This window comes from Neoarius graeffei, chromosome 6 (assembly GCF_027579695.1).
Source record: "Neoarius graeffei isolate fNeoGra1 chromosome 6, fNeoGra1.pri, whole genome shotgun sequence".
Classification (NCBI taxonomy): Eukaryota; Metazoa; Chordata; class Actinopteri; order Siluriformes; family Ariidae; genus Neoarius; species Neoarius graeffei.
This window is the reverse complement of record NC_083574.1, coordinates 8,702,873-8,719,234: the sequence shown is the minus strand read 5'-3', so window position 1 is coordinate 8,719,234 and position 16,362 is coordinate 8,702,873. Positions and strand designations below refer to the sequence as shown.

The following is a 16,362-nucleotide window of genomic DNA, read 5'->3' as shown; positions in this document are numbered from 1 at the left end:
CAATGTATTTGGAGGCACTGTGGCTCAGTTGACTAAGGTGCCATGCCCTAAATCCGGGGACCAGGGTTCAATTCTGACCCGAGGTCATTTCCTGATCCCTCCCTGTCTCTCTCTCCAGCTCATTTCCTGTCTCTACACTGTCCTATCAAATAAAGGTAAAAAAACAATTTATTTAATTTAGGAAAGTCTGAAATAATTGCTTTGGTTCAACCATCAGAAATTGGTTTACATGAAGCTAAATATTTCAGGTCAAATCAAATGAATTATTTATATTGTATAACACTACAATATTAGGTGTGATCGATTACCTCAATTTTTTAAATTTGAGCCAATGTTTAATTTTTTTCAGTGTACTACTACTACTAATAAAACTACTACTACTACTACTACTACTACTACACTATTACTACTACTGCTACTACTACTGCAATTACAACTATGGCTACTACTACTACTACTACTGCTACTATTACTACTACCTCAATCACTATGACTTCTACTAGTATTACTGCTATTACAACTACAACTACTACTACTACTATTACTACTATTACTACCTCAATTACTATGACTTCTACTACTATTACTGCTATTACAACTACGACTACTACTACTACTGCTGCTGCTGCTATTACAACTACTACTACTATTGTACTCCCGAAGTAGAAGCTCTTCGGGAGCTTTGGGAGTATGGGGTTCGGGGCTCTTTGCTAAGGGCTGTCCGGTCCCTGTACGAACGGAGCAGGAGTCTGGTTCGCATTGCCGGCAGTAAGTCAGACCTGTTCCCAGTGCATGTTGGACTCCGTCAGGGCTGCCCTTTGTCACCGGTTCTGTTCATAATTTTTATGGACAGAATTTCTAGGCGCAGCCAGGGGCCGGAAGGAATCCTGTTTGGGAACCACAGGATTTCATCTCTGCTTTTTGCGGATGATGTTGTCCTGTTGGCTTCTTCAAACCAGGACCTTCAGCATGCACTGGGGCGGTTTGCAGTCGAGTGTGAAGCGGCTGGGATGAGAATCAGCACCTCCAAGTCCGAGGCCATGGTTCTCGACCGGAAAAGGGTGGCTTGCCCTCTCCAGGTTGGTGGAGAAGTCCTGCCTCAAGTGGAGGAGTTTAAGTATCTCGGGATCTTGTTCACGAGTGAGGGAAGGATGGAGCGTGAGATCGACAGGCGGATCGGTGCAGCCTCCGCAGTGATGCGGTCGCTTTACCGGTCCGTCGTGGTGAAGAAGGAGCTGAGCCAAAAGGCGAAGCTCTCAATTTACCGGTCGATCTACGTTCCGACTCTCACCTATGGTCATGAGCTTTGGGTAATGACAGAAAGAACAAGATCGCGGATACAAGCGGCTGAAATGAGTTTCCTTCGCAGGGTGGCTGGGCGCTCCCTTAGAGATAGGGTGAGAAGCACAGTCACTCGGGAGGAGCTCGGAGTAGAGCCGCTGCTCCTCCACATCGAGAGGAACCAGCTGAGGTGGCTCGGGCATCTTTTTCGGATGCCTCCTGGACGCCTCCCTGGGGAGGTGTTCCAGGCATGTCCCCCCGGGAGGAGGCCCCGGGGAAGACCCAGGACACGCTGGAGGGACTATGTCTCTCGGCTGGCCTGGGAACGCCTCGGTGTTCTTCCCGAGGAGCTGGCCGAGGTGTCTGGGGAAAGGGAAGTTTGGGCTTCCATGCTTAGACTGCTGCCTCCGCGACCCGGTCCTGGATAAGCGGAAGAAGACGAGACGAGACTACTATTGTTGCTACTACTACTACCATTACAACTACTACTACTGCTATTACTACTACTTCTACTTCTATGACTTTTACTATTACTGCTATTACAACTACAACTACTACTACTACTATTACTACCTCAATTACTATGACTTCTACTACTATTACTGCTATTACAACTACGACTACTACTACTACTACTACTACTGCTGCTGCTATTACAACTACTACTACTATTGTTGCTACTACTACTACCATTACAACTACTACTACTGCTATTACTACTACTTCTACTTCTATGACTTTTACTATTACTGCTATTACAACTACGACAACTACTACTACTACTACTACTACTACTGCTGCTGCTAGCTATTACAACTATGGCTATTACTACTATTACTACAACTACTATTAGTACCACGACCACTGATATTACTACTACTACTACTATTGCTAGTACTACTACTACTGCTGCTATTACTACTACATCTGCTACTATGACTTCTACTAATACTGCTATTACAATTACGACGACTACTACTACTATTACTAGTACTACTACTATTACTACTGCTGCTATTACTACTACTTATACTACTATGACTTCTACTATTACTGCTATTACAACTACGACTATTACTACTACCACTGCTATTACAACTACGACTATTACTACTACTACTGCTGCTGCTGCTAGCTATTACAACCGTGGCTATTATTACTACTACTACTACTACTGCTGCTGCTATTACTACTACATCTGCTACTATGACTTCTACTATTACTGCTATTACAAATATGACTACTACTACTACTACTACTACTAGCATTGCTAGTACTACTACTACTGCTGCTATTAATACTACTTCTACTACTATGACTTCTACTATTACTGCTATTACAGCTACTACTATTACTACTATTAGTACTACTACTAGTTCTATTACTATTACTTCTACTACTATTACTAGTACTACTACTACTGCTGCTGCTATTACTACTACATCTGCTACTATGACTTCTACTATTACTGCTATTACAAATATGACTACTACTACTACTACTACTACTACTACTACTACTACTACTAGTATTGCTAGTACTACTACTACTGCTGCTATTAATACTACTTCTACTATTACTGCTATTACAGCTACTACTATTACTACTATTAGTACTACTACTAGTGCTATAACTATTACTTCTACTACTATTACTAGTACTACTACTACTACTGCTGCTGCTATTACTACTACATCTGCTACTATGACTTCTACTATTACTGCTATTACAAATATGACTACTACTACTACTACCACTACTACTACTACTACTACTAATAATAATAATAATAAAATAATAATATTGCTAGTACTACTACTACTGCTGCTATTAATACTACTTCTACTACTATGACCTCTACTATTACTGCTATTACAACTATGACTATCACTACTATTACTATTACCACCACTATTACTACTATTAGTACTACTACTAGTGCTATTACTTCTACTACTATTACTGGTACTACTACTATTGCTTCTATTACTTCTACTACTACTACTACTACTACTAATAATAATAATAATAATAATAATAAGTGTAATTGTCTGGATTTCTCTGCTGCACACTGTGGTAAATCCCCATTTTTAATGAAAACCTCACTTGGGGAATTGTTTCTGTGAAGATCTTGATTGCGCAGCAACCGTGTCATGCAGCACATCATGGTGTAATTAAGCAGTGTTAATTAACTCTGAGGAAGCAATGGGCTTTGATTCATTACTGATTAAAATACTGTAAATGTAGGTCAATCAGTTTTCCACAAGTCACTGAATTCTGCACTGGTAGGTTGGTCTAGAACAAGCTAGATTATTTCGAATTAGCTTTATTTGTGGGCTCTGGCAGGTTCTTCAACAGTTTTATGATTAATGGTGCCTCTGTGTTTGCTTGATGGATGATGCCTGGATTTTCAGCATCATTTGAATTGCAGCAGGAGGCAAACTCATAGCAAGCAGAAAAAGCCACTTGATCTGACTGAAACAGAAAACAGACAATCTACAAACCTGCCCATCTTAACGACAGCGTTCATTTCAGTATTAAGTAGCAGAAAATCTGAAAAATCACCCAGGCGAAATTACAGTACGCACAAGATGGATAAAATCACAGGAATCTTAGCAATCAGGAATAACTACCTATATACTGCATTTTGAAGCATATATTGTTATTTAAGTCTAAATATCTGCTCGAAACTTCCAACTTCTAGTGATACTGAGCTTAATACTGGATGTCTCCAGAGTTTGTAATGCAAGAACGAAAAGCACCTAAGCTTTAAGATGTGCCTCTGTTTTGACCAAATCCCTGCGTACGCACTCAGAGCGGCTCTTAAATCCAGATCTAATTCTAGCAGTGTGCATAATTCCAGTATTGACTCCTCAGTATGTGTGATTAATTCTCCTCTGAATATGGCCTTGGTGTAGATATACAGCCTAAATATAGCTCCAGGACTTTTGTGCTGCATGCTGTAACCGTGAAATGCCATGTGTTGAAATGCTGTTGGCTCCAGAGGTGCGAATGAGAGAATATAAAATGAACTTGGTCATTATTTAGAGAAATTGGATAATTTGAGGGCACTAAGGCATCATTTAAATCAACTTTTAATTATTTCTAAGATGTAGCAAATACTGTGATTTTGTCTTCAACTAGTGGAAACAAACTTGACCAAATTTAAAGGGTAACTGAAGTCATTTTTAAACTTGCTTTATTTCTTAATTAACGTGTTATTCAATTACGTTTTCGGTTTTATTAACCTTATATCGTGACTTGTATTGTCATATTATATTACAACCCCGATTCCAAAAAAGTTGGGACAAAGTACAAATTGTAAATAAAAACGGAATGCAATGATGTGGAAGTTTCAAATTTCCATATTTTATTCAGAATAGAACATAGATGACATATCAAATGTTTAAACTGAGAAAATGTATCATTTAAAGAGAAAAATTAGGTGATTTTAAATTTCATGACAACAACACATCTCAAAAAAGTTGGGACAAGGCCATGTTTCCCACTGTGAGACATCCCCTTTTCTCTTTACAACAGTCTGTAAACGTCTGGGGACTGAGGAGACAAGCTGCTCAAGTTTAGGGATAGGAATGTTAACCCATTCTTGTCTAATGTAGGATTCTAGTTGCTCAACTGTCTTAGGTCTTTTTTGTCGTATCTTCCGTTTTATGATGTGCCAAATGTTTTCTATGGGTGAAAGATCTGGACTGCAGGCTGGCCAGTTCAGTACCCGGACCCTTCTTCTACGCAGCCATGATGCTGTAATTGATGCAGTATGTGATTTGGCATTGTCATGTTGGAAAATGCAAGGTCTTCCCTGAAAGAGACGTCGTCTGGATGGGAGCATATGTTGCTCTAGAACCTGGATATACCTTTCAGCATTGATGGCGTCTTTCCAGATGTGTAAGTTGCCCAGGCCACACACACTAATGCAACCCCATACCATCAGAGATGCAGGCTTCTGAACTGAGCGCTGATAACAACTTGGGTCGTCCTTCTCCTCTTTAGTCCCAATGACATGGCGTCCCTGATTTCCATAAAGAACTTCAAATTTTGATTCGTCTGACCACAGAACAGTTTTCCACTTTGCCACAGTCCATTTTAAATGAGCCTTGGCCCAGAGAAGATGTCTGCGCTTTTGGATCATGTTTAGATACGGCTTCTTCTTTGAACTATAGAGTTTTAGCTGGCAACGGCGGATGGCACGGTGAATTGTGTTCACAGATAATGTTCTCTGGAAATATTCCTGAGCCCATTTTGTGATTTCCAATACAGAAGCATGCCTGTATGTGATTCAGTGCCGTCTAAGGGCCCGAAGATCACGGGCACCCAGTATGGTTTTCCGGCCTTGACCCTTACGCACAGAGATTCTTCCAGATTCTCTAAATCTTTTGATGATATTATGCACTGTAGATGATGATATGTTCAACCTCTTTGCAATTTTACACTGTCGAACTCCTTTCTGATATTGCTCCACTATTTGTCGGCACAGAATTAGGGGGATTGGTGATCCTCTTCCCATCTTTACTTCTGAGAGCCACTGCCACTCCAAGATGCTCTTTTTATACCCAGTCATGTTAATGACCTATTGCCAATTGACCTAATGAGTTGCAATTTGGTCCTCCAGCTGTTCCTTTTTTGTACCTTTAACTTTTCCAGCCTCTTATTGCCCCTGTCCCAACTTTTTTGAGATGTGTTGCTGTCATGAAATTTCAAATGAGCCAATATTTGGCATGAAATTTCAAAATATCTCACTTTCGACATTTGATATGTTGTCTATGTTCTATTGTGAATACAATATCAGTTTTTCTCATCTCATCTCATTATCTCTAGCCGCTTTATCCTGTTCTACAGGGTCGCAGGCAAGCTGGAGCCTATCCCAGCTGACTACGGGCGAAAGGCGGGGTACACCCTGGACAAGTCGCCAGGTCATCACAGGGCTGACACATAGGCACAGACAACCATTCACACTCACACCTACGGTCAATTTAGAGTCACCAGTTAACCTAACCTGCATGTCTTTGGACTGTGGGGGAAACCGGAGCACCCGGAGAAAACCCACGCGGACACGGGGAGAACATGCAAACTCCGCACAGAAAGGCCCTCACCGGCCCCAGGGCTCGAACCCAGGACCTTCTTGCTGTGAGGCGACAGCGCTAACCACTACACCACCGTGCCGCCCCCATATCAGTTTTTGAGATTTGTAAATAATTGCATTCCGTTTTTATTTACAATTTGTATTTTGTCCCAACTTTTTTGGAATCGGGGTTGTACACTTATCAGCCTTTTCGGTTTTTAGCCATATTGAATGTAGTTTGCTTGGTCCACGGCAGGCGTCGCTTATCCACGCGATCTTCACGAGAATTGTGCGAGACTTCAAACGTGAAGTGTCAGCGCCGCCATTTTGAAAACTGTTTACACAGCGGCCAGATCGCCATATAATTCCAATTTAGATTAATTTCCAGATTTGCCAGCTTTATCAGTGATGGAGTGTCAGTCCTGCGCGCTGTGGTCCGTGCACCTGAAGGCGCGCCTCGGGCTGTGCGTGTGCCGAGTGGACTCCAGCACGCACGCCGTGAACAAGGCGCACCTGAGCTCAATTAAGGAACTATGTGTTTGCCTATTTAAGGACTGTGCTAATGCATTTGCATCGCGAAGTATTACGATAGGCATGTATGCATTACCAAGCCTTTCTACCCGTTGTCTTTTCGCGATCCTTGTGCCTGTTTCACGTTCTTGTCCTCGCTTAGCCTTTGATGTACTGTTTGCATCTCGACTGACCCTTTTGCCTGTATTCTCGTTTTTGATCTAGCCTGCCATTTTGGATTGCTTGCCTGTGTATATATAGTCTCACTGTATATATATTCTGCACTTTATTAAACTGTATACTTCTGCACATACATCCGCCTGCCTCGCGTACATGACATGGAGATTATTCCATATGACTTCGAATCAACTGAGAAGAGTTGGAAAGACGACAGGATAAGGACTAGTCTGTCGCGCTGGTATTTACATCATTACTGTCACACACTTAAAACGTGCCAGATCAGGTGGCTGGTGGGTTTTCAAAATAATAAATACATGCATGTATTTTTGTGATAAATACATCATATACTGAGCACATTTCCCACATAATCCTCACTAAGGTTTCGGACAGCACTACAAAATGGCGTCCCTACTATATAATGCCCTATTGAGGTATTTCACCTGACATCACAGGGTCACGTGACGCCCCGGTGTCCGCCATTTTGAACGTCAAGCTAGCTAATGTCAACAACAGTAGCTGGTATGTTACTGTAGCAATGTTTACGTTCAGTCATTTGGATGACTGTTAAAACCTTTCAGTCTCAAGTTTTTCCTTTACTGGATTTACTAGTTTACTGAGCTAGCGTGCGCGCCGGCCGGTAGGCTAGCGTGCGTGCCGGCCGGCTGGCAGGCTAGCGTGCGCGCTAGCTCCCAGCTTGCCCGAGCGCGCTAGCTCAGTAAACTAGTAAATCCAGTAAAGGAAAAACTTGAGACTGAAATTTTTAACAGTCATCCAAATGACTGAACGTAAACATTGCTACAGTAACATACTAGCTACTATGTTGTTGACATTAGCTAGTGCTAACAGCTAGTTGCTAATACACTGCTACAACTACACCGACCCTAATAATACAGTTCTTCATCATTACCTGGTAACAGCAAATTTATAACGGGCCATGTCTCAACAGACTAAGAAGTTATTTCAATGACATTTAATAACATGTTGTTTATCCTGAGGACTGAAAGTAAATGAAAATGTGAACAAACCTTAGCTGTAATAAGACGGCGACCACCGGCTCCAGGGACGACCCGCTGATGTAGGCATGTTACCCAGCCTGACACAAAATATCTGTAGGCATTCAAACTCTTATACGCTTTCAGATCAATACCTGTGTATGGCGATGGGTTTTTAACGACATAGGTATACAGATCATGTGGGCCGAAGTCAGGTAAAGACGAGGGCTTCGTGTACTTCCGTACGTCAGTGAACAATCCTGGTGGAAGCAGGTAAACGTCGTTCTCTAAGCCTGCTAACCTCAATTTTTGCAAATACCTCTCCCTCTGCTCGCCCTGTAAATGCCTTACGTCGCTGGATAGTGAAGGTGTTTTCTGCATCTCGCTCCTTTTTCTTTTATGTTTTTCGTTTGTCGCCTTCCTCGCATTCAAACTGATTCGAGCCGTGCCGTCCAAAATGGCAGCATCACATGACTTGGTCACGTGAGTGAAATACCTCAATACATTGATTAGGGAGCGATTTCGGACTCAGGGAAAACTTCCGGCTTGATTACATCAGCATTCGAAAGAGGGCGCGCGCGTCTTTTGACAACGTTGGCAGATGTTGGTCACTTTGATTTCCGCTGTACGTTTTACTTCCATCCTACGATGTCTTGCACAGGTCTCAACGAATCTCGTTTACGGCCATTGCTTTGACATATGGACTGATATATTACGTAGCATATTTCAAACACTCATAACTTGCTATAGCAGTGATGAAATAGCTATCAAAAATGCGTTCCGATATTTAATAAAATGAGATAAATAGAATTTTGATAAAAAAAATTTGCCTTCAGTTCTCCTTTAATACCTGTTGTTCGGTTGTATTGGTTGTTATATACACAGTAAATGAGTATATTCACTGCTTTGTGTTTGCGAAATTAATCACAATTTACGATTAATCAAAGTGCCAACTGAGATATGATTCTGTTTTGGCCAAATCCTGTCCTGCATGTGCTGTCTACGCAGCACTTAATTAAAGAGATGAGTCTACCAGTGTACTTAATTTCAGTATTAACTCCTCACTGTATATGATTACGGTTCATCTGAAGTATAGCAACAGAACGAGACAGAAATCCAACAAGATGCAAGTGCATGAGGCATAAGGTCATCAGACTTTGACAGCATCATCATCATCATCATTTGGTGTTTTCATGCTTTTTGTGCTGCATTGTGGAATAAAAAAAGTGTCTTTGTGCACTCAGCAGGTCAGTCCATCCAGTTGAAGGAAAGGATGAGAAAGATGAGAAGGGCACTGCTCAGTTAAGCCCTACATCCTGTCCACATACTCCGGACTACGAGCTCTCTCCTGATCTCAAACAAAAACAGGTACACTATCCATGAACCCTGCACGTAACTGTTCCTTTTAGAGCTCTCTGTGGTACTAAATCTAAAGCATTAGCTAATTATTTTGGGTAAACCGTGTATTAAAGTATACTGAGGTCCAGATTTAATAAGATGCAACATAAACTGTAGTGATTTCTGAGTTCTCTGACATAAATTACTTGCAGTTCATGAGCATGTTGCGAGTGATTACCTCCACCAATTTTGTTGGAGAAGGTTATGTTTTCGCCTACGTTTGTTCGTTTGTTTGTTTGTCTGTTCACAACGTAACTCAAAAAATAGTCATAAATACAATATGAACAAGTGTTGCCAGGCAAAACAAACCTCGCCCGGTAGCACTTGTTTTAGTGTTATAACAACTGATTCAATCTCACAAGTGTGGTCTCTGTTCTTTCAAGGTCACTAATCCTAATGGGAACATTTTACAACCCCGATTCCAAAAAAGTTGGGACAAAGTACAAATTGTAAATAAAAACGGAATGCAATGATGTGGAAGTTTCAAAATTCCATATTTTATTCAGAATAGAACATAGATGACATATTAAATGTTTAAACTGAGAAAATGTATAATTTAAAGAGAAAAATTAGGTGATTTTAAATTTCATGACAACAACACATCTCAAAAAAGTTGGGACAAGGCCATGTTTCCCACTGTGAGACATCCCCTTTTCTCTTTACAACAGTCTGTAAACGTCTGGGGACTGAGGAGACAAGTTGCTCAAGTTTAGGGATAGGAATGTTAACCCGTTCTTGTCTAATGTAGGATTCTAGTTGCTCAACTGTCTTAGGTCTTTTTTGTTGCATCTTCCGTTTTATGATGCGCCAAATGTTTTCTATGGGTGAAAGATCTGGACTGCAGGCTGGCCAGTTCAGTACCCGGACCCTTCTTCTACGCAGCCATGATGCTGTAATTGATGCAGTATGTGGTTTGGCATTGTCATGTTGGAAAATGCAAGGTCTTCCCTGAAAGAGACGTCGTCTGGATGGGAGCATATGTTGCTCTAGAACCTGGATATACCTTTCAGCATTGATGGCGTCTTTCCAGATGTGTAAGCTGCCCATGCCACACGCACTAATGCAACCCCATACCATCAGAGATGCAGGCTTCTGAACTGAGCACTGACAACAACTTGGGTCGTCCTTCTCCTCTTTAGTCCGAATGACACGGTGTCCCTGATTTCCATAAAGAACTTCAAATTTTGATTCGTCTGACCACAGAACAGTTTTCCACTTTGCCACAGTCCATTTTAAATGAGCCTTGGCCCAGAGAAGACGTCTGCGCTTCTGGATCATGTTTAGATACGGCTTCTTCTTTGAACTATAGAGTTTTAGCTGGCAACGGCGGATGGCACGGTGAATTGTGTTCACAGATAATGTTCTCTGGAAATATTCCTGAGCCCATTTTGTGATTTCCAATACAGAAGCATGCCTGTATGTGATGCAGTGCTGTCTAAGGGCCCGAAGATCACGGGCACCCAGTATGGTTTTCCGGCCTTGACCCTTACGCACAGAGATTCTTCCAGATTCTCTGAATCTTTTGATGATATTATGCACTGTAGATGATGATATGTTCAAACTCTTTGCAATTTTACACTGTTGAACTCCTTTCTGATATTGCTCCACTATTTGTCGGCGCAGAATTAGGGGGATTGGTGATCCTCTTCCCATCTTTACTTCTGAGAGCCGCTGCCACTCCAAGATGCTCTTTTTAAACCCAGTCATGTTAATGACCTATTGCCAATTGACCTAATGAGTTGCAATTTGTCCTCCAGCTGTTCCTTTTTTGTACCTTTAACTTTTCCAGCCTCTTATTGCTCCTGTCCCAACTTTTTTGAGATGTGTTGCTGTCATGAAATTTCAAATGAGCCAATATTTGGCATGAAATTTCAAAATGTCTCACTTTTGACATTTGATATGTTGTCTATGTTCTATTGTGAATACGATATCAGTTTTTGAGATTTGTAAATTATTGCATTCCATTTTTATTTACAATTTGTACTTTGTCCCAACTTTTTTGGAATCGGGGTTGTATTTCATAAGTGCAGTGGTCTCAAAAGTAGCCGGTCACCGGCGGCAAATCGCCGGCTATGGCTTGTTATGCCGCCGGCTATTGTCAGTCGAGTCACACAATTTAATATTAAATATTTCTGAGAGCAAAAAAAGTTGTGAACGTAAATTACATCCACTATGTCATGTATGTCCGTTGCCGCGTCAACTGTGTTTACATCCTCGACATGAGTGCAGCCATTACTGCCCCTGTGTTGCCAGATTGTGTTTACATCCTCGACATGAGTGCAGCCATTACTGCCACCTGTGTTGCCAGATTGGGAGGTTTCCCGCCCAATCTGGGCGGTTTTAAGTGCATTTTGGTGGGTTTTGAACATATTTTGGGCTGTAAAACGTCAGCAGTATCTGGCAACATATTTTTTTACTTAATACAAGAAATTAATGGATGCCAACTTTTTTGCCAAAATGGTATTTTATTTTCCATTGTTTAGGCAGCTTCAGCATCATACTGTGAGATTCTGCTCAAATTGTTTTTTTTCTTCGATGAAGCCTGAGCCATTTATTTTATTAGTTTATAATTATTGTTTAATTTAGTCTTCAGGAGAGACTGCCTGCACACAGTACTAGTATTAATAGTTTTTTTTCTTACATGAAAGCTGAGGCGGGCGGCACGGTGGTGTAGTGGTTAGCGCTGTCGCCTCACAGCAAGAAGGTCCGGGTTCGAGCCCCGTGGCCGGCGAGGGCCTTTCTGTGCGGAGTTTGCATGTTCTCCCCGTGTCCGCGTGGGTTTCCTCCAGGTGCTCCGGTTTCCCCCACAGTCCAAAGACATGCAGGTTAGGTTAACTGGTGACTCTAAATTGACCGTGAATGTGAGTATGAATGGTTGTCTGTGTCTATGTGTCAGCCCTGTGATGACCTGGCGACTTGTCCAGGGTGTACCCCGCCTTTCGCCCATAGTCAGCTGGGATAGGCTCCAGCTTGCCTGCGACCCTGTAGAAGGATAAAGCGGCTAGAGATAATGAGATGAGATATATATATATATATTATATCCCTGCATGCTTTGCGTGCATTATGTCTGCCGTTGGCAGACATTTTACCATTTTGCACCCTGCTGTAAATTATTTGTACCCTGCTATTCTCCCAAACTTTGAAGCCCCTGTAAGTGTAGTGTAAAGACTCTAAATATCTGCCAAAAAGCTAAAAAAACCCTTACAAAGCTTTTTATTTGACTTTTCAGAAGGACCAAACAAAAGCCGTGATAATCAAAAGGTACACAGTAGAGGTCTGCGCGGGACAGAATTTTCAGTCCCGCTCCCGACCGCTCCCACATTGTGCGGTCCCACTCCCGCCCGCTCCCGCAAAGAATTATGATTTTCAGTCCCGCTTCCACCCACGCCTGCCATATTTTGTCCCGCTTCCGCCCGCAAATCCCGCATGATGCAGACGTTCGCGTTATTTCTCACGAAAGTTCTTGTCATTGTTCATGTCATCAACAACAGCTCTTCTAAATTTGAGTGCCCTATCATCTACATGACGTGACACAGTTGTTGGATGGGGCAGAATATCTCGCACATCGAATTTGCCTATTGTGGCTGCCGTGTCAACTAAGTGTTGGGCTAACTGAACTAATCCCCGACCAGCGATGCTGTCATACGGACGGAGGTCCGCAGCAACAGAATCAACGCCTTTCTCCACGGTCTTTGCCTTCAACGCATCTGTCACTTTTGCGTTGTTCCCTCTGAACTCCAACAATTGTTGTCCTTTTAAGACAGTACATACATGGCGATTCAAGCCTGTTGTACCTGATTTATGGCCGTTGTATGTCAGAACCTTTTGGCACTTATCACAACAAGCAAAGGGCAGCTGATTTCCCTCTGCGTCGTACACGAGTGAGAACGACTTCCAAATGTCTGATTTCAGGACTCTTGACTTTTTAACGGTAAATGTACCCCTTTTTAAAGCAGCACTTACTTCTGAAGCACTGTGAGCTTCACTAGAGGAGCTCTGCTCTTCTGCTGTGATCGGAGATCTCAAACACGGAAGAGCGGAAAGGAATCGGAAACATACGCGAGATTAGACCACATCCGCAAATTTAGGCATCTTAAAATGTTTTTATTAATGCCAAATAAAATATCCAGCACAAATTATATATGATAGACGTAAATTAATAATTTATAAATTTTATTTTAAACACGTTTTTAGTTAGCGGGACTGCAGCTTATCACCTCTCCCGCCTGCTCCCGCATTGTGCACTCCCCCTCCCGCCCGTGCCCGCAATGAGCTTTCAAAATTTGTCCCGCGCTGCACTGCTTTGCGTCGGGTCCCGCGGGACTCCCGCGGGAGTGCAGGGCTCTACACAGCAAAATCCCCAGTGTTGAATTAACACCCAGAGTGTTGATTTAACACCCTACTGTGTTTATATGTGTCCAGTTGGACACAAATGAACTCTGAAAGTGTTAATTCAACACTGGGAAATTTGCTGTGATAAATTCTCTTAAAATAAACACCACTTACTTGTATTGGAATCAGTAGCCTTGGCGAACCATGAGGTGAATTTCGTTTATCTTTTTATCTGCCGATTATCTTCTGATACTACGAAGTTATAACGAGGTTTCTCTTATTTCGTTTCTGGTTCTGATTGGTTCCGAAGTTTATCAAGAAATAGAACGGGTAATCAAACGTGATCAGGATAAGTGCTGATTGGTTACAAACACTGTGTCCAAAATCACTCACTCGTTCACTACGCCCTACTCACTGTATAGGGAATTACTATATATGTTAAGGGTGGTGGAGTAGGATCCAAGAGCAGAACACAGACCAATAAATCCAAGAAGCAATAATGGCGCAGAGACGACGTGAAAAACCAACGAGACGTTCTCCTTCTGAGAACGGCCTTTTTATACACAGCAGAGCAAACCAGGAAGTGAATGCCGGCAAGATGAAAGTCCCGTCCCTGATCCGGATTAGCGCTGAACTGGGAGATAATAAATCTCCGGAGTGGAAGCCCGGGGCAGAGCATGACAAAACTTCTTCTTTGCCGTGGCCTTTTTCTTCTTCTTTGCCGCGGCACTACTTTTCGTGATGCATTGTGAGATACTTTGAGTGCACTATATACAGTGGTGCTTGAAAGTTTGTGAACCCTTTAGAACTTTCTATATTTCTGCATAAATATGACCTAAGACATCATCAGACTTTCAAACAAGTCCTAAAAGTAGATAAAGAGAACCCAGTTAAACAAACGAGACAAAAATATTATACTTGGCCATTTATTTATTGAGGAAAATGATCCAATATTACGGGGCGGCACGGCGGTGTAGTGGTTAGCACTGTTGCCTCACAGCAAGAAGGTCCTGGGTTTGAGTCCAGTGGCCGGCAAGGGCCTTTCTGCGTGGGTTTCCTCCAGGTGCTCCGGTTTCCCCCACAGTCCAAAGACATGCAGTTTAGGCTAATTGGTGGCTCTGAATTGACCATAGGTGTGAATGGTTGTATGTCTCTGTGTCAGCCCTGTGATAACCTGGCGACTTGTCCAGGGTGTACCCCGCCTCTCACCCATAGTCAGCTGGGATAGGCTCCAGCTTGCCTACAACCCTGTAGAACAGGATAAGCAGCTACAGATAATGGATGGATGGATCCAATATTACATATCTGTGAGTGGCACAATTATGTGAACCTCTAGGATTAGCAGTTAATTTGAAGGTGAAATTAGAGTCAGGTGTTTTCAATCAATGGGATGACAATCAGGTGTGAGTGAGCACACTGTTTTATTTAAAGAACAGGGATCTATCAAAGTCTGATCTTCACAACACATTTGTGGAAGTGTATCATGGCACGAACAAAGGAGATTTCTGAGGACCTCAGAAAAAGCGTTGGTGATGATCATCAGGCTGGAAAAGGTTACAAAACCATCTCTAAAGAGTTTGAACTCCACCAATCCACAGTCAGACAGATTGTGTACAAATGGAGGAAATTCAAGACCATTATTACCCTCCCCAGGAGTGGTTGACCAACAAAGATCACTCCAAGAGCAAGGCGTATAATAGTCGGCGAGGTCACAAAGGACCTCAGGGTAACTTCTAAGCAACTGAAGGCCTCTCTCACATTGGCTAATATTAATGTTCATGAGTCCACCATCAGGACAACACTGAACAACAATGGTGTACAGGGCAGGGTTGCAAGGAGAAAGCCACTGCTCTCCAAAAAGAACATTGCTGCTTGTCTGCAGTTTGCTAAAGATCACATGGACAAGCCAGAGGGCTACTGGAAAAATGTTTTGTGGATGGACGAGACCAAAATAGAACTTTTTGTTTTAAATGAGAAGCGTTATGTTTGGAGAAAGGAAAACACTGCATTCCAGCATAAGAACCTTATCCCATCTGTGAAACACGGTGGTGGTAGTATCATGGTTTGGGCCTGTTTTGCTGCGTCTGGGCCAGGACGGCTTGCTATCATTGATGGAACAATGAATTCTGAATTATACCAGCGAATTCTAAAGGAAAATGTCAGGACATCTGTCCATGAACTGAATCTCAAGAGAAGGTGGGTCATGCAGCAAGACAATGACCCTAAGCACACAAGTCATTCTACCAAAGAATGGTTAAAGAAGAATAAAGTTGTTAGGGTTTTGCTGGGATTCGAACCTGGTTCGTTGGTGTGATAATCCAGCAAACCCCCACTAGGCCACCAGGGGGATGACTCAAATGCAGAGGCGTGAGGCGGAAGTAGAAAAAGAATCAAAAGGTTTATTTAAACTATATACACTATATACAGGGCAAAACAAAAGACAAAAAAAAAACAAAGCGTATAATCCAAAAGAAAAGCAAAGTGCAAAAATTCAAAAGCTTAAGAAGATCAAAAAACACAGTACAAAGGAAACTGGAGATAAACATAACAGCACAAAGACTCCGTGACAAGAGGACTGAACTCAGGGGT

The 16,362-nt window shown here is 42.2% G+C and overlaps 1 protein-coding gene across 1 annotated transcript in view; it reads left to right on the top strand.

The window, feature by feature from the left end:
- iqsec3b (IQ motif and Sec7 domain ArfGEF 3b) overlaps positions 1–16,362 on the top strand; it is a 127,155-nt gene that overhangs the window by 35,746 nt on the left and 75,047 nt on the right. The window contains exon 3 of the mRNA XM_060923264.1: positions 9,291–9,411. Within this exon, the coding sequence (XP_060779247.1) occupies positions 9,291–9,411 (121 nt within the window). The remainder of the gene's footprint in view (positions 1–9,290; positions 9,412–16,362) is intronic.